This window comes from Sardina pilchardus, chromosome 15, assembly GCF_963854185.1.
Source record: "Sardina pilchardus chromosome 15, fSarPil1.1, whole genome shotgun sequence".
NCBI classification, from domain to species: Eukaryota; Metazoa; Chordata; class Actinopteri; order Clupeiformes; family Clupeidae; genus Sardina; species Sardina pilchardus.
Genome location: NC_085008.1, coordinates 20,346,262 through 20,367,734, shown reverse-complemented (window position 1 = coordinate 20,367,734; position 21,473 = coordinate 20,346,262). Strand labels below are relative to the sequence as shown.

The following is a 21,473-nucleotide window of genomic DNA, read 5'->3' as shown; positions in this document are numbered from 1 at the left end:
TAAATCCATGCACAAGATGGATGCAGAGCATAGCAGAGAGGGTTGAAGCGGAGCTTTGATGGCCTACCTGTTGGCTTCTAGTATACAGTATGAATCAGAGAGGGTTAAAGCGGAGCGAGAGGCGCAAACGTTAGACCATTTCCGCGTTCAGTTTTCGTAAAGGGGAGGGGGGCAAAATCCCCCTTTAAGCAGACCTAGAAAGTGACGTTACAGTACATTTGAATTGAACTGCTTGTCAATCTGACAGAGATCGATATCCCACTATGACGTCTTCGCGACACGCCTCTTTAAGCAGACAGGGAACTGTTCGAATTTTGCTTCCATAGAGATGCATTATGTTGCTCTATCTTGTCAGTAATGAAGGATCTTTGTATGAATGAATGTGTGCCTTAGCACTTGATAATGTGTACCTGGTGCTAATTCCATGTCTGTTTGTCATGCTTCATACATAACTGGTTGTACTGTTTTATGCATCAACCTATTTATGCTGAATAACGACAGTACAAGTAAAATTACAAATCAGAATATTGACAACCAATATATAGGCTATAATGTAAGAATAATATGTACACTATTGTATCTATGCATCAATAACATTAATCAAATGTATTTCAATAAAAATACAATTAACAATTACATGTACAAGTACATTGCTTGTTTTTCTCATATTACTCAGTAGAAAGTATAGAGCTGTTATTACTGTATGCATACTGTATGATTAAAATGCTAATAAATATAAATTATAAATTATAACATATGAAATCAATAACATACACTCCAACACTAACACTATCCCATTAAATGTATGGAATATAAAAAGTGAAGTACGAAAAAAAAGATAAGATACTTAAAAGGGTGTTATATTTTGGGTATTATCTTGTTTTTTGTTTGAGTTGGGAAAACTCATTTGAACACACTGCAGATGAAACAATCTCATCAGGTGTCCACAACCCACTTCATCCACTAGAGGGAGCCAGAGACATTCTTGTGATCAGCAAGGCCATCTCTCCCACCACATGTTTAGTTGTCACTCACTTATCAGTTCACTGATATCCAGTGTGGAACTCTGGAACTCTAACTTCAGGGGAATTTGTAAGGCCATGAGTATGGTTTCTGAGGATTCTTAAAAAAAAAAAAAAAAAAGACTGTTGCTCTTTTAGTTTCTCTTTTAATACATTTTTATTTTTTAGTTGATAAAAATCTTACACTGCCTCTCTGTAGACGATATCACATCAGTTGTAACAATTACTGTGCTCTCAATGAATGAGAGCTTCTGACCTTCATCATTTGGGTTCGCTATACTCCCACACATAGCCCTGACTGCTCTCTCTGAGACAACATGAGGAAGAAGAATCTCAAATATTTGTTGACAACTGCATCTCTTCTACAACCAGAGTGCCTGTTCAGCAGGCACTGTGCAGGTACAGACCCATTAATCTACTGCAATCAACGTCAGTGGTCTACCACCATGGGCAAGGGTTTTACTGTTTGACAGCATACAATGTGCTTAGTTGGAAGACTACTTTCTTATGATGTTCAGGACAGACTAGGTTTTTTTTCTGGAGACTGCAGTGGAATTCATTGCTCCCTGATGTTGTGTTCTGTCCTTTCATGAATTCTAGAATATTGCTCAATCAAAACAAAGGATGTAATGCACTATTCAAATTACAACTGCCACCCACACACATTTTTAAAAAAGCTGTTCTGTTTCCTTCAAAGATTGATTGAAAGGTGGATTTCTGGGATTTCTGTGTGTATAGTACAGACAAACACTAGAGTTGAAGCTTCAGAATTCCTCTATGCCGATTTGTAAATGGATCAGGAGGTTTCTGTTAAGGCTCATCAGGGAGCCGCCATTTCTACTAGCGACACTGTTGATGTGTGTTACCACTGCCCCTTTCATCATACTGGGCTTCTTAATAGAAGCTCCCATTTGGAGTTATCTGTATGAGAGCCTTTATTTCGTTTTGGAGGCATTACCAGAGACATTTGATTATTTAGCTTTGGAGGTGTTACCAGGGACAGTTGATTATTTTTGGGAGGTATTTTTTATATTACTCAATCCTTCTGCAATTGTCATCACGGTAATGGCGCTAGGCTTTGTCTGCACTGTGGCTATAACTGGTGTGGACCGTCCACTGGCCATTCTAAAACAGAGTTTTTTTGGAGTTCAGTCAAAGTTCGACTCATTTGCGTGGGATGTAGACTTTGCCTTGTGGCAAGAGAAGTGCACAGTTATTGGTGAAAGCTGTGCCAAAACAATGAGGTAAGTTAATGAGTTAGATATATGACTTATCATACTTACATTGCTCATCCAAAGGGAATGACCATGTGGCTTGATATTGGGATTAAAAATGCAAGAGTGAAAAGTCTTTTTGAAAAACAGAGTTTTGAGCTGCATTTTATTACTTACATATTTACTGTATGTCATGTATGATATGATACAGGAGAAAGTATGACTCTCTAGAGAAAAGGGAAAAGCTTAAGAAGGGACCTTACGACGAACAGAAGGAGTTGGCCAAGCGCTTCTATGATGGTAGAATGAAATACTTTGGGTATCAAAACTACCTAAATTTCTTACTGAAGAATGGGGAAGAGCTGGCAAAACATCTCAGGTCAGAGCACTCTCCAGTGAACAGAAAGAAAATACTTTAACAAGTGAATGTCTGAATATACAGTAGGTTTCACCTAGCCTGCCTATATGAACAAGGCAAAGCAATTAAAACACAAAACAGAGTAGTAATTACTAATTAATTTTAACAAATAGGCTTGCATTAAAGTTCTGTGAGAAAGTATAACATGTTTATTTACTTAATTGTGTTTATCTATTTGTTAAACTTTGAATTTTGAGATCTAATTTATTGTGTGCTTGCTTTTTCCACCTACGCAAACATGCCCTTACTGTATTTCCTATTGACCTTTGACCTCATAGGGAGTCGGTGTCAGAGCAGTACCCTGCCGGTGACCCACTGCTCATAGAGGAAATAGCTCTGGCCCGAATGATACTGAAACAGGAGACCAGAAAGCTGGACGAGCAGCTGAGGGGCGGAACCTGGGGCTGAAATGCACTCTTCTACTTCCCCCCTCTGAATCACATGACCGCTTGTGCACTCTTAAATAGTATTGTATGTATGAGTGCTCTAATACATAATCTATTAGATGTGCATATATATATATATATATATATATATATATATATATATATATTAAATGATCATCTCGCCACATACTGTACTGCAAATTCTCAACTTAACAAAGCCACATGGTGAAGTTATAGCACTTAGGCGAAGCAGTGTGATATCACCAATTACCCCAGATGTGTCATGATCCTGTGGTGTTCCGCAGTATAAAATGTTCTACAACAATCTAGTACTTTTTGTCTCATTCTCTATACCCCAGCTGCCATGTCTATTTTAAGAGCCCAGATGTCTAGCGTCGGAGGCCTTTTTCATAACCCTTTAAGGTACCGCAGCGCAGAGGCCAAGTGCACCTTGCCCTCCGAGGGAGTGGTGTGAGTCGCTTCAGCTATCTTCAGGGGGCTCAAGTGGAGGTCGAGGATGACATTGTAGTTTTGAAGCAGACGTCTGGCTTTGTCCTTGTCAAGGTACCCTGAAACAGCAGGCACAGCAAGACAATTGCATCTCTGAACCTCTTCACTGTTGAAAGCGCTCAGGGCTGCATGAAGGATAGAGAGTTGCTAAAACGGACCAGTGATGCAGAAATAGTCTTGGTTCATTTGGTATGGTTGTGCACGACTGTGCTCAAGCTACAGCAGTACACCTAAAATATAAAATATCATGTTTGTAGACTCAATGGTTATACTTTACTTGAAGGTATCTACATAAGAGTGACATGACACTGTCATGAATGTGAAAACATTATAAATAGGTCATAACTGTTTGTAACATAACGCTTCATTAAGAGTCATTCGGTTTTTGTCATGACAGATTAGGGTTAGGGTTCATGTGTTCATGATAGTGTCATGTCACTCTTATGTAGATACCTTCAAGTATAGTGTCACCAACTGAACTACAACAACATGTCGGTTGAATGTCACACAGACTTACACTGGAGAGGTGTTAATTTCCTTATACTGTAGGTAGGGGATTTACAACAGTGGCCAATCAACATCTAGTGCTGCAACTGAGGGCAATCAACAGCCAAGCATATCTAATTTACATAGTACTTTTTCATTTGTCAAGTGAAACACTTTGATGTGTTTTGACACTGTAGACATGATCAACTTTGAAAATGAATTACAATCTCCAAGCCAAATCTCAGACATGTTTTTGAAGAATCTAGCTATCTAGTGTTATTTCTAGATGCATTTAAAAGGGATGGACGGTATGGACAAATCTACCGACTCTTAGACAACACTATTGATCTGATGCTCTTCTCTATAATACCAGCAGTCCAGTGTGAAGGACAGTAATGTTTTGTCCCATTCTAATCCAAATACTCTGACAAAATAGTTGCACAAAATCGCACTGGTAATTTAAAGTGTGTGTTCCTATTATACTTCACATACTGAGGATGAAATTCATTGTGATGAAAAATACAGGACTGAAAACATTTAATCTTCGATTGTGTAAAGACTGGTTTGTGTGGATATTTCATCCAAAAAAACAACTTGGTATGAAAGGGCCTTAAACTCCTGAAACATGACAACATAGGCTACGAGATGGTGAACAAATCGAATTGTATGCACAGTTTACAATGCATTGCTAACAAACAGGCAAAATGTCAGTGTAATGCACTATTCTGAATTTCACATTACCAGTGTTTTGGGTATCACACAGATCCATGGCTTTCTCCATTTTCTGAAACCTTTCAGTCCAGCCCTCGTCTGTCCTGACATCAGTGGGCGGCCTGCTAGGGCCACTATGCACTGACACGGATGTCCTCGATAGAGGCTGACTGCTTATATCCGTCTGTATGAAGTGTGCAGAAAAAGAATATTTAAGCAGATCTACAGCTGCAGATGAAGATGTCATAGCTATGATGAGAGGGGTTGTTTACCTTCAACTTGTTTTGATCATCTTCTGCAGCACCACTGAGAAAGTCCAGTAGTTCTCTGTACAGCACCTTCAAAACATCAAAGACACGTTAGTAAGTGATCCTATCTGAGCTGAGTGGCGCATGAAATGTGTCCGACTGGTGACTGCACATAGCAAAACCTTTTTCTGCATAAGCACCTCATCAGGGCACGTCTCTTTGGAGAACACGTGGAACAAACGACCCAAAGTCGGCAACTTCAAGGGAACCTTGCTTCTCAAGAACACGTAGGTGAGTTGGGCCTGATGGATGGCTCCTGTGCGGGAGGTGTCCAGCTCCAGCATGTCACGCTCCATGTTTCCCAGAGCAGAGGGGGAGGAGGGGGAGGAGGAGGAGGAGGAGGGGGAGGAGGAGGCGCACCAGTCCCGCAGCTCCTCCCTGACGGCCTGCAGCACGAGTCGTCGTTCCTCATCTGGTTCCCCATCCTTCATCTCACCTTCCTACAAAACAACAGACTCATCAAGCTTCACACTGACCCCCCCTCTGCTGGTCCCTAATGAACCATAAATACAGCACATTCATTTAGCTGCACCCTTAAAAAAACACACACACACACACACACACAATGAGGGTAATTTTGGTACCCCTTGTTCGCCCAAGAGAGATTGCCGTTGGCTTGGCGCTCTACGGAGGTTTGTCAAAGCTGAGAGGCTCTTCCTCAGATGAATGTAAGACTGGAAGCGGTCACCACAAGGTGCTGTCACACACTGCCTCTCACGAATCTGCGAAGTACATTACACAAGTCTGTATCAGTGAAACTGTCCTTGAGTCGCAGGTCTGAAAGCACTTCTCGAACAACTTGTCCTTTCAAACCCTCTGCTGTTAAAAATAATGAAGTTTACTCCAGCAGGGCAATTATATGAAAGCCGACAATAGCTGACAAAAGCGCCTTTGCTGTTCAGGTAACACATTACCTGTTGTAACTCCTTGTGAATGTGTGCGCTCTCATCCAGTGCTTTGTTTAGGAAAGGACTTTGCGATGGGGATATTTTGCCTGTATGTACAGACACATCTTCAGGGACTACACTCGGGACATCCGCAGCAACCACTTCTGGATTTAACACCTTTGACCTAAGAATACACGGCAAAGTGTAACATCGGCATTACAGTTTAATAGCCTACAATCTGTACTTTTCAGTCAGCACAATGCAGTATTCTGCAGTATTCCGTCTTCTCCACCCCACCAGCCCCACTAGTGACATGATTATTTATTTATCTATTTATCTATTTTTGAGTGAATGAGGTCACCGTGTTCTGCGTAAAACTCACTTATCTGGTTCTTCCACAAAATATTTGACCTGTCTACTAGCAACGATTTTAACGACCAGATGAGGCATTGCATTTGTCTCAGGGGTGTATTTGGATGCCATGATCCGGAGGACGTGGTGTTTCCCGGAGGGATGGAGCTGCTGGAAAACAAAACAAAAACAAAACAAAACAAAACAAGGGCAGGTTTACAAGGAAGGGCAAGCAGAGGCACGCTAACACTGCATGAAAGGGAAACGTAGCCTACAGTAAATAATGGTGCCTCCAGTCCAAATCCCCACACAAAACAGAGATAATGTCATCCACTCTCCTGGCATTAGCTGGTCAACGAGGACAGGCTACTACCTACAGTATAAGAAGACTGTTTATGAAAAGGTAAGAGTCTGTAATTAGTTTAAAACAATCGCAATGAAACACTCCAATGTTTTTAGGCTACTTACGAGAACAGATCCTCTGCCGGTTTAAGTTTGCCTTTATGTCATGCAGCCTAGAACTCGCGGTAGGATAGGCAGGCCTACTTGTTCTTGTTTGTCCTGACAGGAGGTGAAGATAACCAATTAGCAAACAGTAGAGTCTCCGCGGAGTGTATTTCGCGCCATGGTAACTTGGCGCGCCCACCATGTTCCAAGGGCTTCTGTAATGACTGAAATGATTTAGTAGCCTGCCATCCGTCGTCCTGCGGCCTGGTTTGATGTGAATAACTAAAGGTTACGACCGTAACCCAGGTTCTCTGATAGCATGAGTGAGGTATCTCACTATGGGACACGCCCTCTCGCGGGTTCCCCAGAAGCCAAATATCATTACGCCAGCCACTATTGGCTGGACGACTGACGTATGCGACGTGGAGGAGGTACGCCCACCTCCCTTATAAGCCACGGCGCAGCGTCATTGCCTCAGTCTAGCTAACCAACCTCTTCTCGCCACCGGCAAGGAGGGTGGTCTGGTGAGATACCTCACTCATGCTATCAGAGAACCTGGGTTACGGTCGTAACCTTTAGTTCTCTTTCAAGCATTCGTTCGGTATCTCACTATGGGATATAGTGACTCCCGGATTGCCAGACAGGCTTGCGATCCCCATCAGTTAATCAGCGCGTCCCACAACCAGGCGTCTCAGTGCTTAGTACTGTATGCGCTAAGGTCGGGGCGGTGACATCAAGTCTGTAAAACCTGACAAACGTCGTCGGGTTTGCCCAACACGCTGCCAAGCACACATCCTCTATGGGGAAACCCTGAAATAAAGCCCACGAGGTCGACATTCCACGAGTGGAATGAGCTCGTAAACCAGCCGGGGGTTGTCGCCCCTTGGTGGTATAGGCCAGGGCAATGGCCGCCACAATCCATTGTGATAGCCGCTGTTTAGTGAGCGGTCTACCCAGGCGAGACTTCGCACAAGACACAAACAGCTGGTCAGTTTTTCTCAACTCTGCTGTTTTGTCCACATATGCGCGCAACGCTCTGACTGGGCAGAGCGCATTCAGCCGCTCCTGCTCCAGTGAGGTGAACGGTGGCGGATTGAAAGCAAATAGCTCAATCGGACGGCACGACAGTGACGGATTGAAAACCTTCGGAATGAACGCAGGGTTGGGTTTTAGTACAACCCTCGTATCACCCGGGAAAAATTGCAAACAGGCAGGATTCACGGACAAGGCGTGAATATCGCTCACGCGTTTAGCCGTAGATAAGGCCACCAACAATGCCGTCTTAAGTGAGAGCACTTTAAGATCCAACTGCTGTAATGGCTCAAAGGGGGGTTGAGACAGGACATCCAAAACCATAGGTAGATCCCATGAAGGGGCCAGTGGTTTAGAGACCGGGCGGAGACGACGCGCTCCTTTCATAAACTGACGTATGAGAGGGTGCTGGCCCGCTGTTTTGTCCCCAAAGCCTACATGGCAAGCCGAAACGGCAGCCAGGTAAACTTTAACAGTGGAGAAGGACTTGTTCCTATCCAGTAAATCTTGTAGAAACGTAAGGATAACGTCCACCGAGCACTGGAAGGCTATTGTCCCTGTTTTAATGCACCAATCATTAAATACACGCCATTTGCTATCATACAACGTTCTGGTTGATGAAGCCCTAGCGCTCTGAATGGTCGCTATGACATTGCAGGGCAAGCCCGCAGCTGTCAGATTTAGCCTTTCACGGGCCAAACCCAGAGGGCCAGGCGTTCTGGGTGAGGGTGAAATATTTCCCCGTTCGCTTGGGACAGCAGGTCCCTGCGAAGTGGCAGTGGCCACGGCGGGGAGTGGAGTAACGGGATGATCTCCGCCAGCCAGGGTTTCCCTGGCCAGCGCGGGGCTATGAGGATAAGTGAGAGGCCCCGTTCCCGCACCCTGGCTAGTGTTGGAGTGATTAGTTCCAACGGGGGGAAGGCATAGAGTAGGACGTGTGGCCACTGGTGTGCCAACGCATCTATCCCTAATGGAGCGTTGCGATCGCGCAGGGAGAAAAACATTGAACATTGTGCATTCTCCCCGGACGCGAATAGGTCCACTTTCGCTTGACCGTTCCGCAACCAAATCTGAGCCATCACATCGCTGTGGAGAGTCCAGTCTCCGTAGCGGGGGTTGCCCCTGGATAATAAATCTGCACCCAAATTCAATACACCGGGGACGTGTGTGGCTTTCAGCGACAGGAGCCGTGTGCTGCTCCATAAAATCAGTCTGTGTGCCAACGTGTGCATATGAAGAGACCTCAGTCCCCCCTGCTTGTTGACATAAGCCACCACCGTGGTGTTGTCTGTCCTGACCAAGACATGATGTCCCCTCAGGACGGGCAAAAAGTGTCTGAGTGCGAGCCAGACCGCCATTAATTCTAGACGGTTTATATGCAGGGTTCGCATGTGTACGTCCCATAGCCCATTTATCGACCTGCCCTCGTGAGTGGCTCCCCAGCCGGTCAACGAGGCGTCCGTCGTCACCACTTTCCTGTGTAGGACAGCGCCCATCAGTGTACCCTCCGTGAGGAAGAGTGGGCGTTTCCAGGGCCGCAGCGCAGCGCAACAGGCTGCTGAGATTGCGACACGGCGGTGACCGTGACGCGAGGGATTTAATTTCAGCGATGCCACCCACCGCTGAATAGCCCTCATGTACAGGCGGCCGAGTGGTATGACTACCAAGGCTGACGCCATGAGACCCAGGAGTCTGAGGCAGACCCTGAATTTCACAGTGGCTCCCCTGCGGAACAGCGCGAGACACGCGCGGAACGCTTTGACCCGCTCCTCTGACAGGCACGCTCTGAATGAGACGGAGTTTAGGGACAGCCCTATAAAGGTGGTAATCTGACATGGGCGCAGAACGCTTTTCTCCCAATTTATTCTGAAACCCAGCAACATCAGGTGCTCTGTTAGGAGAGCCGTATGTTGCTGCGCTTCCTGGCACGACCGCGCGGCCACCAGCCAGTCGTCGATAAATGTAGCCAGGCGAATGCCCTGTTCCCGGAGCGGTGCAATAGCCGCTTCGGTGACTTTTACGAAGACACGGGGGCTGAGCGCAAGGCCAAATGGGAGGGCAAGCCACTCGTAGGTCACGCCTCGAAAGGCGAACCTGAGAAACTTTCTGTGGGGGGGATAGATTGGGACATGTAGGAACGCGTCCTTTAAATCTACCGAGGTGAACCAATCGCCTGGGCGCACGAAGCGCATCAGTGCGTCGTTGGTTAGCATTCTGAAGCTGTACTTTCTTAAGTATTTGTTCAGAGCGCGTAGGTCTAATATTGGGCGCAGCCCCCCTCCTCTCTTTGGAACCAGAAAATACCTTGAGTAGAAGCCGTGATGGCTCTGCTCGAAAGGAACTACTCTGATCGCTTGTTTGTTTAACAGGGAGGTTATTTCCTCCTGTAAAACACGAGCGGAGTCCCCTGTGGCATGGGATTGTACTATCCCGTTGAATGGGGGCGGGGGGGTAGCGAACTGTAGACGATAGCCCTTCGCTATAATCTTTATTATCCAGTCTGACTGCACATGCATGCGCCAGTACTGAATGCGCTCGGTTAGAGGCGAAATTACGCCATCTAGTGGCCGAGCTGGCGTGGGCTGCACGACCAGCGTGCTTATTGTGCCCAGCGTCACCGGTGGAGCTCTGGCTCCACCTTGTGGCGTTATTAGGGAGTGACTGCACACCCTCGCCACTGAACACTGCTCGTACTTTTTTGTGAGAGCTTTTTTGTTCATATGACATTTTTTGACATTCTTTTGTCGGATACGCCCTTGGCCCACGGCCTGGCTGCGCACCGAAACATTTATTTGTGAAGGGGGGCACTGGTGTGTGCTTGTGAGACACTGTTGGGGCTCGAACTGGCACTCCATGTCTCTTCTCCGCTTCGGTGGGCTGTGAACTGCGAGCGCCGCTGTGGCCTCTGCACGCCTCTTGGAGGGCAGGGAACGTGCCCCTTTGAACAGGCCCAGGAACGGGGCCGGTGTGGCTCGGGGAGGGGAGAGTGCCTGGCTGAACTCGTCCCCTCTCGCCAGCAAGGAGCGTGCTAGGCACGCTTCTTCTTCCTCGCTCCCTGCGCGGACGGGGGGTTGTGCTGACCTCCCTGCGTCGCGTTGGGGGTGAAGGGCTTTTTAGCCCAGGCACCTTTGAGCTCGGGGTTCTTACCGAGGCTCTGAGTGGCGGTTTGGGCTGGGGGCTGACGTCTCGGGATGCGGTAGTGCGGCGCGCGCGTCGCTGCATCGGAGAACGCCTGCCTGGGTGCTTTGGGAGCGGGGGCTTGTGCCTTTCTGGGGAGGCACAGCTGCAGCGCTTCGCCGTCTCGCTTCTTTTCCTCGCACCGCTTCTGCATAGTGGCCACGGCTGGTCCAAAGAGGCCTTTGGGGTCCACGGGCACGTCTAGCAGCTGAGTCTTCTCTTTGTGGGAGAGGCTGGAGAGGTTTAGCCAGCGAGCTCTCTCCTGAGAGACCATAAGGGCCATAGCCCGCCCCGCAGTTTGCACCGCACACCTGTGTAGCCGTAGGCTTAGGTCCGTGACCACACAAACTTCGTCCCAGACAGCTGGCTGGTTGGGAGAGGATGTGAAGTCTTCCTCCAGCTCGGCCTGGTAGGCCATGAGCATAGATGAGGCGTTGAGAGCTCTCACCGCCGAAGCCACAGCTTTGTAGCTTTTCTCAGTCATGGCGGACTGGAAGTTGTCGGCTTTGGAGGGGAATGCGGGTCCCGAGGGGGTCATCGCAGACTTCTGGGCGGGATGGAGGTGGGAGGCCAGGAGCGGTTCAACAGGGGGCAGGTGGGCGAATCCACCGCTTTCCATGTCGGGCCATTCCAGCGCCGCGACTCCTTGAGCCGGGTTTTTCGCTGAGAATGGGCTGCACCATGACCGTGTCGCTTCCTCAAGGCACTCGGGGAAAACGGGCAGCAGTTGTCTGGTGGAGCTTTTAGCCTTCGGGAGCCTCTTTCCCTCGTAGCGAGAGGAAACGGTTTCCTTCTGGGCCTCCGGCCAAGCAAGGCCGAGCTTTGCAGCTGCTCTTTTGCAGACGTCGTGAAGGCCCACGCTCGCGGCTTCGTCAGCCTCGGTGGTGCTTTCACTTTTCGTGCCGCCCGGGCGAGTAGTCTGAGTAGCTGGAGGGAATAGGTCGTCGCCATCCTCATCCCCGAGGGATAGTAGGTCGACGGAGCCATCCTCCGAGGAGAGTTCAGCTTCACCAGTCGCGCTTAGCATACCCATTGGGCTGTCTTCAGCGTCGGACATAGGCGATAGGGCGTCGAGCTGGTCACCCCAGCTGGCGTCCACTCCTCCAGCGCCGGTCGGCTCCTGGGTGAGGGTTGCTGACTCAAGGGGAGGGAGGTCATCCGCTCCGAGCATGGGGTCGTCGCCGGTGAAGTTAGCTAGGCGTGTTAGCCTGCGTTGGCGAGACCGGTGGGAGAGACGGGCGCAGTGTTCGCACACTCCCGGGGCTGTTATCGCGGTCCGGGCGTGTTGCAGCCCAAGACACGCGGCACACACCTGGTGGGTGTCAGCAGCCGCAATCTTGCTCCCACACAAGCACAGTCTAGCAAGGTCATCGCACTTCCTCGCGAGGAGGGGGGGTACTTGCGTAGACATGCTCCTTCGCTACTGTTTGGTGACAGGCTAGCGGTCGCTACTGTTAGGTGACAGACTAGCTTGGGGTACTACTGTTTGGTAACAGGCTAGCGGGGCTACTGTTTGGTGACAGGCTAGCAGTGGGCTACTGTTTGGAGACAGACTAGCGTTAGAGTTTGGGGGCTACTGTTTGGAGACAGGCTAGCGTGCTACTGTTTGGCGACAGACTAGCAGAGAGGCTACTGTTTGGAGACAGACTAGCCAAGTCCAAACCAATGCTCTTCGAAGATGAATATAGCGTTAAGGAAGCGTTCGGGGACCGAGTCGTTACCTCGCTCTATGAACAGTTAAGCCTCCAAGCCATGAACACCTGTGCACGAGAGAGCAAGCCTCTGGGGGCGAGAAGAGGTTTTAGACTGAGGCAATGACGCTGCGCCGTGGCTTATAAGGGAGGTGGGCGTACCTCCTCCACGTCGCATACGTCAGTCGTCCAGCCAATAGTGGCTGGCGTAATGATATTTGGCTTCTGGGGAACCCGCGAGAGGGCGTGTCCCATAGTGAGATACCGAACGAATGCTTGAAAGAGAACCAGTAATAACACATTCTCATAGTAACCTACAAACCTGTGACTCATTACTGTAAAAAACACAACAGAACTAATTTAATTCCACAACTGCAAAGAAGGTCTAACAGAGACAGTGCAAGCTTAAAACACTCTTGCATGTCACAGTTATTGCCAGTAGGTGGCCACACAACTCCACAGAAGGTATGTGTGAGCTCTTGAGGGCCTAAAAGATACAAGGCTGTAAGGTTGGCACAATTAGCCAAGATATAACAGTAACACAGTTATTACTGTTATTATTCTGTGAAAGTCAAATTTGCTTAAAGGGATATTCCGCCATTTGTGGAAATACGCTCATTTTCCACCTTCCCTCGAGCAAAACAATCGATATTTACCTTGTTCCCGTTCATCCAGCCATTCTGTGAGTCTGGCGATACAACTTTTAGCTTCAGCCTAGCATAGATCATTGAATCGGATTAGACCATTAGCCTCTCGCCTGCTAGCTTCATGTTTAAAAGTGACTAATATTTCTGGTAATTTTCCCATTTAAAACGTGTGTCCTCTCAAGTTAGAAAGTGCAATAAGACCAACTGAAAATGAAACCTGCCGTTTTTCTAGGCTGATTTGACATGGAACTACATTCTCATCTGGCGTAATAATCAAGGCAACTTGCAGCTACTGGTACTACTACTGCTTGATGTCTATGGGGACTATTTTCAGATGCTGCGTACGATATCACTGCGCCTATGGTACGTTTGCAAGTTGCCTTGATTATTACGCCAGATGAGAGTGTAGTTCCATGTCAAATCAGCCTAGAAAAACGGCAGGTTTCATTTTCAGTTGGTCTTATTGCACTTTCTAACTTGAGAGGAGACACGTTTTAAATGGGAAAATTACCAGAAATATTAGTCACTTTTAAACATGAAGCTAGCAGGCGAGAGGCTAATGGTCTAATCCGATTCAATGATCTATGCTAGGCTGAAGCTAAAAGTTGTATCGCCAGACTCACAGAATGGCTGGATGAACGGGAACAAGGTAAATATCGATTGTTTTGCTCGAGGGAAGGTGGAAAATGAGCGTATTTCCAAAAATGGCGGAATATCCCTTTAAAATCCTTCCTAGCCCATAACTGTTTCACCAATGTTTGGATTTCTATTTTGTTATCTTATTATCTTATTATGATATTATCATTAGGTTACTGGTCGGTTTTTGTGAGATGCATAATAGACTACTACACCATAGTTAAGCTGCCGGGGCCAAACCTTGCGTGTGCTAGACAAACTCCATTAATTGAATAAGGGGTTTAATTAAATGTCTGTACTTGATAAGGAAGCTCTAAACGATAAAGGCCTAAGCCAAGATAATAAAAAGCTTAATTGTGTTATTACCTGAAAATGACCTCATCCTAAACCTCTTAATATGTTTAACCTTGGAATAGTTTATGGGCTATCTGTGTGTCCACAAAAGTAGACCCAGGTGCGGGCAGCATGGTTTCCCTGGATTTACCAAATTCGCCCGGCATCGCGTGGACAACCACCGTGGACAACCACCGTGGCTTTGTCTCCATCTAAAGAACCACAAACTCTCACAAGTGTGAGCGGCCTGCAGTGGTTCCCCTATTTGCTCTGATTTGTGAGAATTAAGCCGTGAAAGTGGTTCTTAATGGATGTGGAAATAAGCGCTCATTTTGGCCGGCCATTAACAGTCACCGCACACACACACACACATCGCCCCGCTCGCCTCCTCCTCTCCGAGTGGACCTAATATGGGCTGGAGTGTGAAAGTCAAACGGTTAATTTTATCTTAATGATCAAATGAGCGGCGGGCCCTCCCCCCCCCCCGGACAAAGACTAGGTGCGCTTCCGGCGGCAGCGACTTCCCGCCACGAGTCCGATTGGAGAGGCTGCAATCCTCAAAGGAGCATCTGGGTGCGACGGGGAGGTGTGTAATCAAAGTCCAAACAGCGCAGGTCTGATACCCCGAGCTCACGTGAAGTATTTCTTTCATGAGAGTTCAAAGGGCCGAGAGAGAGAGAGAGAGGGAGAGAGAGAGAGAAGGAGAGAGAGAGAGAGAGAGAGAGAGAGAGAGAAGGTGAAATCACGCCGTCGGACCAGATGATGAATCACCACTTTAATTCCTTCCTTACGCCTTTCATTTCACATCTCTTGTCGCATTGTAGAGCTCAAACAGGGATATTTGTATCAGTTGAATGTGAGTGTGTGAGAGTGAGGAAGAGAGAGAGAGAGAGAGAGAGTGTGTGTGTGTGTGTGTGTGTGTGTGTGTCCGTGTCCCTTCGGTGTGTCTGTGGCTACTGTGCTCGTGACTTTCTCCACGTGAGACAAGCGTCCGCATACCTTTGCAGTTTAGCCCCCCAGCGTGTCTTGTACCGTCTCTAACACTCACGTCTCCGCTCTCTCTCCCGCCGAGGCGTTCAGTGCTGGCGTTAGCATATGATGGCTCTGTTCACCTGCTACAGGGGGCCATAGCACGCGCACCGCGAGGGGTTGGGAGGGGAGAGGGGAGGAGAGGGGAAGAGGAGAGAGACACACTCCACTGCCTCGTGTCCTCCAAGCCACTGATGTGTGTGTCAGGTCACACTCAGTGAGACTAATGATGGAGACAGGAGATAGATAGCCCTGCAGGCTCCAGGAAGAAGGAGGAGAGTTTGGGGGCAGTTTAGTCCCGTTACTGTGGGCCTATACCTACAGGGCGAACGAAAAAGTGTTTCAAATTTGTACCACTTGAATTAAGGATGACTTCCTCCTGCCGTAGTGTCGGTACATATCTGTTTTAATCATTTCTCTCTCAGGATACATGAGGGGATGACTCAGCGTTGGGTTTGACCAGAGACAAGACAGCAGGGTGCCACATCCCTGAGAGCATAGAGATATCAACTGTGCCTTATTCCAACATTTCCGCAGAGGTTGAAAAATAAAAGGCTCTTCTTTGCTTCTTTGACTGGAAAGTGATGTTCGAGTTCTCTTTCATATTCCCCGAGCTGTTTAAATGACAAGTCATTCTTTTGGTGCTGGGGCTTAGTGAGGATTTAGTCTAGATTTACAAATAACTACTGAATCATTGTGGCTAACATTTACTGTACAGTACATGCATTAGCAGGCACACTGATTGGTTACCACTGTGGGCAAGTTTGTGACACCTGAGCTAATTCAGTGCCCAATATGACTACTGAGTAGTATATTTTGCATATCATAGGCCTACTATGAATATAAATATTACTGTCAGTCATGGTTGAATATGTTCTTGGTAATACTGTGGTTCTGTCTTTCGTACAGCAATAATAATAAAAAAAAATGTCTGAGAGGATTTAAGCACTATGTGTGTGACTGCAAATAGATGTGTATTAATAATCTAGAGTGTTGTGAATGTAGAAAGGCATTGCATTGAAAACATACGCTAGAAACAGCAGTTCAACTGCAGTTCAAACAGCAGTTCGTCTGCAGTTCACCCCATGGGTGGCTTTTGCCATGTAGATGCATTCATCTTTTGATTTATTTGCCTGATCTTTTTTTTTTGGGGGGGGGGGGGTATTTTACATTTTATTTGATGTAGCGCAAGTTTATCTCATAGAGAGTTGTTTTTTTTTCTCCACGAAGCGTAGTTCTCTCTCTTTTTTTCACCACGACTGCCATGCGAGATGTCTCAGATAGCGATCAGCTCCCTGGTGCATGGAACCACATATAGAAAAAAGATTTAGAGGCTTAACCTGTCGTTCAAGGTGGTGTGTCAAAATATCACCGTCTGCCCCCGCCACCGCCGTACCATTTACTTTGATCCGCTCTGCGGAGAGGAAAGTTTTCTCTCTCCCCCCCTATAATCGACTTTGATGTCCTGCGCCTCATTTATGCGGAGGGTCACCAGGACGTGTGAGTGAAGGCTTTAATTGATTAGCCGGCCAATTAAACACAGACGATAGGAGCGGGGAGTGTGTGTGTGTGTGTGTGTGTGTGTGTGTGTGTGAGAGAGAGAGAGAGAGAGAGAGAGAGAGAGTGTGTGTGTGTGTGTGTGTGTGTGTGTGTGTGAGAGAGAGACAGACAGAGAGAGAGAGAGTGTGTGTGTGTGTGTGGGTGGGAAGGGGTGACAAGGGAGGTTTGGCAGAAGAGTGACAGTATCGAGGCATTTTCTCCCTTTCTCTCGGCTCGGCGGCTGAATGACTAATTCTCTTATTGAGGAGCCTAAATCAGGTTTGCCCCTGACAGATAATGGATGTACAAGCTATCTAAACATGCTCCCCAAAGCCGGCTCAATCCCGCAGATGAGATAGAGCTGACAAATTACACAGGCGGGGAAAACTCACAGCTCAAAGTCTCCTCAAGGAAACAAAAAAAAGGGGGTGCAGGAGGAGAGGAGGAATATCCAAGAGTGCGGAAGGCAAATGTCTCCGAGCGACAATAGACGAGATAAATGTGGAAGTGATTAATTGATAATTTAAGGGGGTTATCTTTCTGTCATTAACCTTCGTCGCGGTGTAAATGATGTGTCCATTTAAATGTTGGGACCTGGCCATGGCAGGTGCTACATCTTAGAAGTGGCTCAGGTGTGTGTATGTGTGTGTTGGGGGGGGTTGGAGATTGATCACAGCATCAGGTGTCACGGCTACAGCGGTCCTTCGGTACCAGTCCTCATCTATCAGAGTCCTGCTGCTGCCCTGGACATGAGCAAGGACTTTTGGTCTCTCTTCATATGAGGCGTTTGAACTTCAATGTATGCATGTAATGTACAGTATAATTTGATTTACATAGCAAGTACACATGATATATGTTACTTACTAGTGTACAGTACATTCCCAATCTTCTAACAATGCACACAAACTGTATACAAAAATTGCCCTGGACATGAGGAAGGACTTTTGGTGTGACGTTTCATATGAGGCTTTTGAACTTCAATGTACTGTATGCATGTAATGTATAATTTACTTTGAGCATGATACATGTTACCTACTAGTGTTTATTCCCAATCTTCTAACAATGCACACTCAAATTGTACACAACAATTGTGTAGTTGTATTGTGTAGTTCAAGTGTGTTTCCATATGAATGCAATGGTGAAGTTTCATGACATATTAACGTCTGCCAAAGTTCCTTACTTTTTGTGAAGGTCGCATGAGATGAGGAAGATAATTTGCTTGAGTAACTTCAGTGGTACAAGGGAACAGACATTAACTTGAAAAGAACGACATTTAATGCCACTATTTGCAGAATGCCTTGTTGACCTTGAGATGTACTTATTTCCAGGTTTCTCTAACACTAAGATAGCGCCCTGGCATGGAGTATTGCTATTCTGCAAGCATTTTTGTGTAACCTTCAAAACTGACAGCGATCATCAATTTGGAATCGCATGTTTTGTGTGGCAAATGTAAAAAGCGTCAGCGTGGAAGAGCTGCTAGGGCATGAAGGAGCTGTATTTTTGAAGGTCATCTGAGAGAAATAGTGTATCTAAGAAATATATGCCAACAGTACGAGTGTGGAAAAAATGGCAGAAATTATGCAAATGGACACATCCACGTTTGATGAGTTTCAGGAGCATTCGCAGAGTGTCTTTTAAAATGCAATGGCTTTTTACAAGAATGTCCTCTTGAATACGTGCAGTCTGCCACAAAAATTTGAAAATATTTAGACATTATGAAGGACTGATTATAAGTTTTTGTTTTGCCTACTAGTCTCTTCTGTCTATCAAAATTACTGTTAATGCAGTACTGTTCACTGTTGGGAATGTACGATTAATTTCAGATTATTTTCTTTTCAGGCACTTAGATTGACAGAATGGAAGTATATCTCCTTTCTACTTGGCAGTCCCCTCCTGGCCCCTGTGTAGGAATGCAAATGGTTTTGTCTCGGCCGCACGGCGGTGTGTCCGGGAGGCCCGTCGTGTTCAAAGTGACCTGTTTTTTGCTGAACAGCGGTGAGCTGGTGGGAGGTTTGGTTCTGCACGAGCTAACGCCTGGACGCGGCGACACAGAACTGTGGGGAAATAACCTTATCCTCTTTTCTCGCACTGTTTCTCGCTCTATCGCTTCTCTTTTTTTAGGATTGGAATGAAGAATTGTGCTTGCTGCTAATCCAAATCCCCCAATCTGACCATCACTGTGCAAATAATAGTCTTGTTGAGTGGGTAATATTTAGCCCTTATCGTCATGGCAAATTGTGAAGTTTTCCGGGGAAAAAAAGGGAACAATCTGATTGCATTTGATCCTCTTTCTCCCTCACTCCCCCCTCCACTCTCTCTCTCTTTCACTCTCTCCCTCTCTGTCTCTTTCTTTCTCTCTCTCTCTTTCACTCTCTCTCCCTCTCTCTTTGTCTCTCTTTCTCTTTCTCTCCCTCGTTCTCTCTCTCTCTCTCTTTCTCTCCCTCGTTCTTTCTCTCCCTCGTTCTTTCTCTCTCTCTCCCTCTCCCTTTCCCCTCTGATAGATACTCTGTTTTTACATAATCTGCCCTCAAAGGCCTCCATCGTGAGGTGAAAGGCATCAGCCGGCTTGTATGAATCGCTAAGTAGGCCTGTGATGTCAAGTAAGGATAGCTTTTCATTTTCCCCCAGACAATGCGGGGACCCTCCCAGTCCCTCTCTCCAGTCAAATCGACACACCGTATGACTTCGCCCAGCTGAACTTGCCCCCTCCCCCACTTACGCCCATCTCCTGTCATCCTTTGCGGTGAAAAAAAGATTGGCGGAGGGGTTAAGATATTGTAGTAGGTAGGTATTCATTTTTCATCTTGAGACACAAAGACCCACGGGGGCCCTCTTGTTTCGCTGACGTCAGCCACTGGGATTGTGCTATGATGAACACAAAGTTCTTTGAACCTCAATGAATGCAAATCACTTTTTTAATATAGATGTGTAATCAGTTCTTTCCAATCTCCACCCCCCCCCCCCCCCCCCCTCCGCCCCCCGATCCAACCTCAGAGCCTTACGCCCAGCGTCTTATTTCTGGTCAAGAGCAGAGGGCCACGGCACTCATCCATATGTGGAGAAAGAGGTGAAAAAAGAGAGACAATTACTTTGGAGTGGAGGCATTGATGGCTTCTCTCTCCCCTCTCTCTCTATCTCTCTCTCTCTCATTCTATTTCTCTCCCTATCTCTCTCTCTCTCTCTCTCTCTCTCTCTCTCTCTTCCATCTGTCTGTCGGAGCCGGTGCCCAGGAGAGAGAGGGGGAAATAATGGACGTGTGGCTGAAACCTCAGGGGCCCGTCGGGGACGTCACAACAAAGCTCCTTCCCCCGGACATGAAGCCAGACTGGCACATCGCATCTATTTAAGCGAGAGAGAGAGACACACACAGAGGATGGGCTGAAGAGTGCCATTCAGATGAGCATTGTGTCACATAATAAAGTGTTGATCTGTCAGAGCAATACCTACTTAATGCAGTGTCAAGAAAAAAAAAAGGAAAAAAAAAAACGGTGGAAATGCGTTTAGGGACATCCCTTAATTGGTATGTTTTTTTTTCGTGGTTTTAATTGTGGGGACCTTTTCACCATGCCAGAACCTTGATTATCTCTCAAGCTGTTAATTATATTCCAATTTACCCAGGAGTCTGGCCTCTCTGCCAAGCCATGTCCACAGGAGAAAAAAAATCAGAGCTACAACAACAACAAACGAAAAAGAAAGAAAGAAAAAAAAACTCGGCCCTCTCCGTGCCTCCAGATCTCCATGTGAGATTATTTATTTTACTGACGGGCAGGTTGGCAGAGCGGATCCGGCGCGGAACACAAGACAAATGGAGACGGCGGCAGCCGGCCGCAGAGCGGCTGCGAGGGCCGAGCCTGACCGGATCAGACCGACCGATGTGCCAGGCGAGGTGGCAAGGCTGCGGGGGGAACGAGGGGGTGGGTAAGAATCAGGGAGGTGTGTGTGTGTGTGGGTGTGTGTGGATGGGGAGGGGGGTGGTTTGCATGGAGGGGAGGATGGAGTGAGTCGGGGGGAGGGCAGTGTGGGCGCGGGAGAGAAAGGTTAATAAGGACGTCTTCTGCCTGCCACTGAGACGCTGCCATCTCAGCGCCGGCGGAAGGCGGGCGACTGGAGCAGGTCTTAGCCACATGCGGCGCCGGAATAGTTTAGAATATTAATTGCACACTTAGTATGCCGTTGTCATATGGCTTTTATTAGTATTCTATCAAGCCAATGAGGTGTGAAAGGGCCAGATGCCGCCGCCTGATCTCTCACTCACACGTGCGCCCGGCGTTTGTCAGGCGCGGACCCGGCCCACTCGGGCCCGTCAGTCCACCCATCCGCCCACTGATCCGCTGTCGTGTTTTTGTTAACCCGCTTGATGGATTCAAATAAATATTAATACACTCAGGTGGGATGGATGTTGTTTTTAAGTCAGGCCTGCATTTTCTTTTTTTTTTCTTTTTTGCAGAGCTGAAAGTTATGTTTTATCCCACTCTGTTGTCATCACGTCATGTATACCCACTTTCAGGGTTCGGATTGGGGTTAGGGATAGGTAGAACTCAAACATATACATATAATTTTTGCTAAATATCAGACTGGCAGATAAACTCTAGAAACAGACTTGCAGATTAACAGATTTGCAGATTAAAAAAAGCTAAAATAAAAAAAAC

The 21,473-nt window shown here is 47.1% G+C and overlaps 1 protein-coding gene and 2 long non-coding RNA genes across 3 annotated transcripts; 2 read left to right on the top strand and 1 right to left on the bottom strand.

Annotated features, from left to right (window-relative positions):
- The first annotated feature begins 1,713 nt into the window (after positions 1–1,713).
- LOC134102198 (uncharacterized) lies at positions 1,714–3,165 on the top strand. Its single transcript, XR_009941495.1, has 3 exons — positions 1,714–2,266; positions 2,448–2,615; positions 2,933–3,165. It is a non-coding gene; the product is annotated as an uncharacterized LOC134102198 (long non-coding RNA).
- A 1,922-nt stretch (positions 3,166–5,087) lies between these two features.
- On the bottom strand, positions 5,088–6,425 carry LOC134102483 (uncharacterized protein C1orf87 homolog). Its single transcript, XM_062556591.1, has 4 exons — positions 6,325–6,425; positions 5,970–6,126; positions 5,640–5,777; positions 5,088–5,495 (listed from the first exon to the last, which is right to left on the bottom strand). Exons 1-4 carry the CDS (start codon positions 6,423–6,425, stop codon positions 5,088–5,090), a joined length of 804 nt encoding a protein of 267 aa, XP_062412575.1.
- Positions 6,426–6,639: 214 nt separating this feature from the next.
- Positions 6,640–19,567, top strand: LOC134102197 (uncharacterized). The gene is made up of 3 exons (XR_009941494.1): positions 6,640–6,696; positions 18,664–18,819; positions 19,453–19,567. It is a non-coding gene; the product is annotated as an uncharacterized LOC134102197 (long non-coding RNA).
- The last annotated feature ends 1,906 nt before the right edge of the window (positions 19,568–21,473 follow it).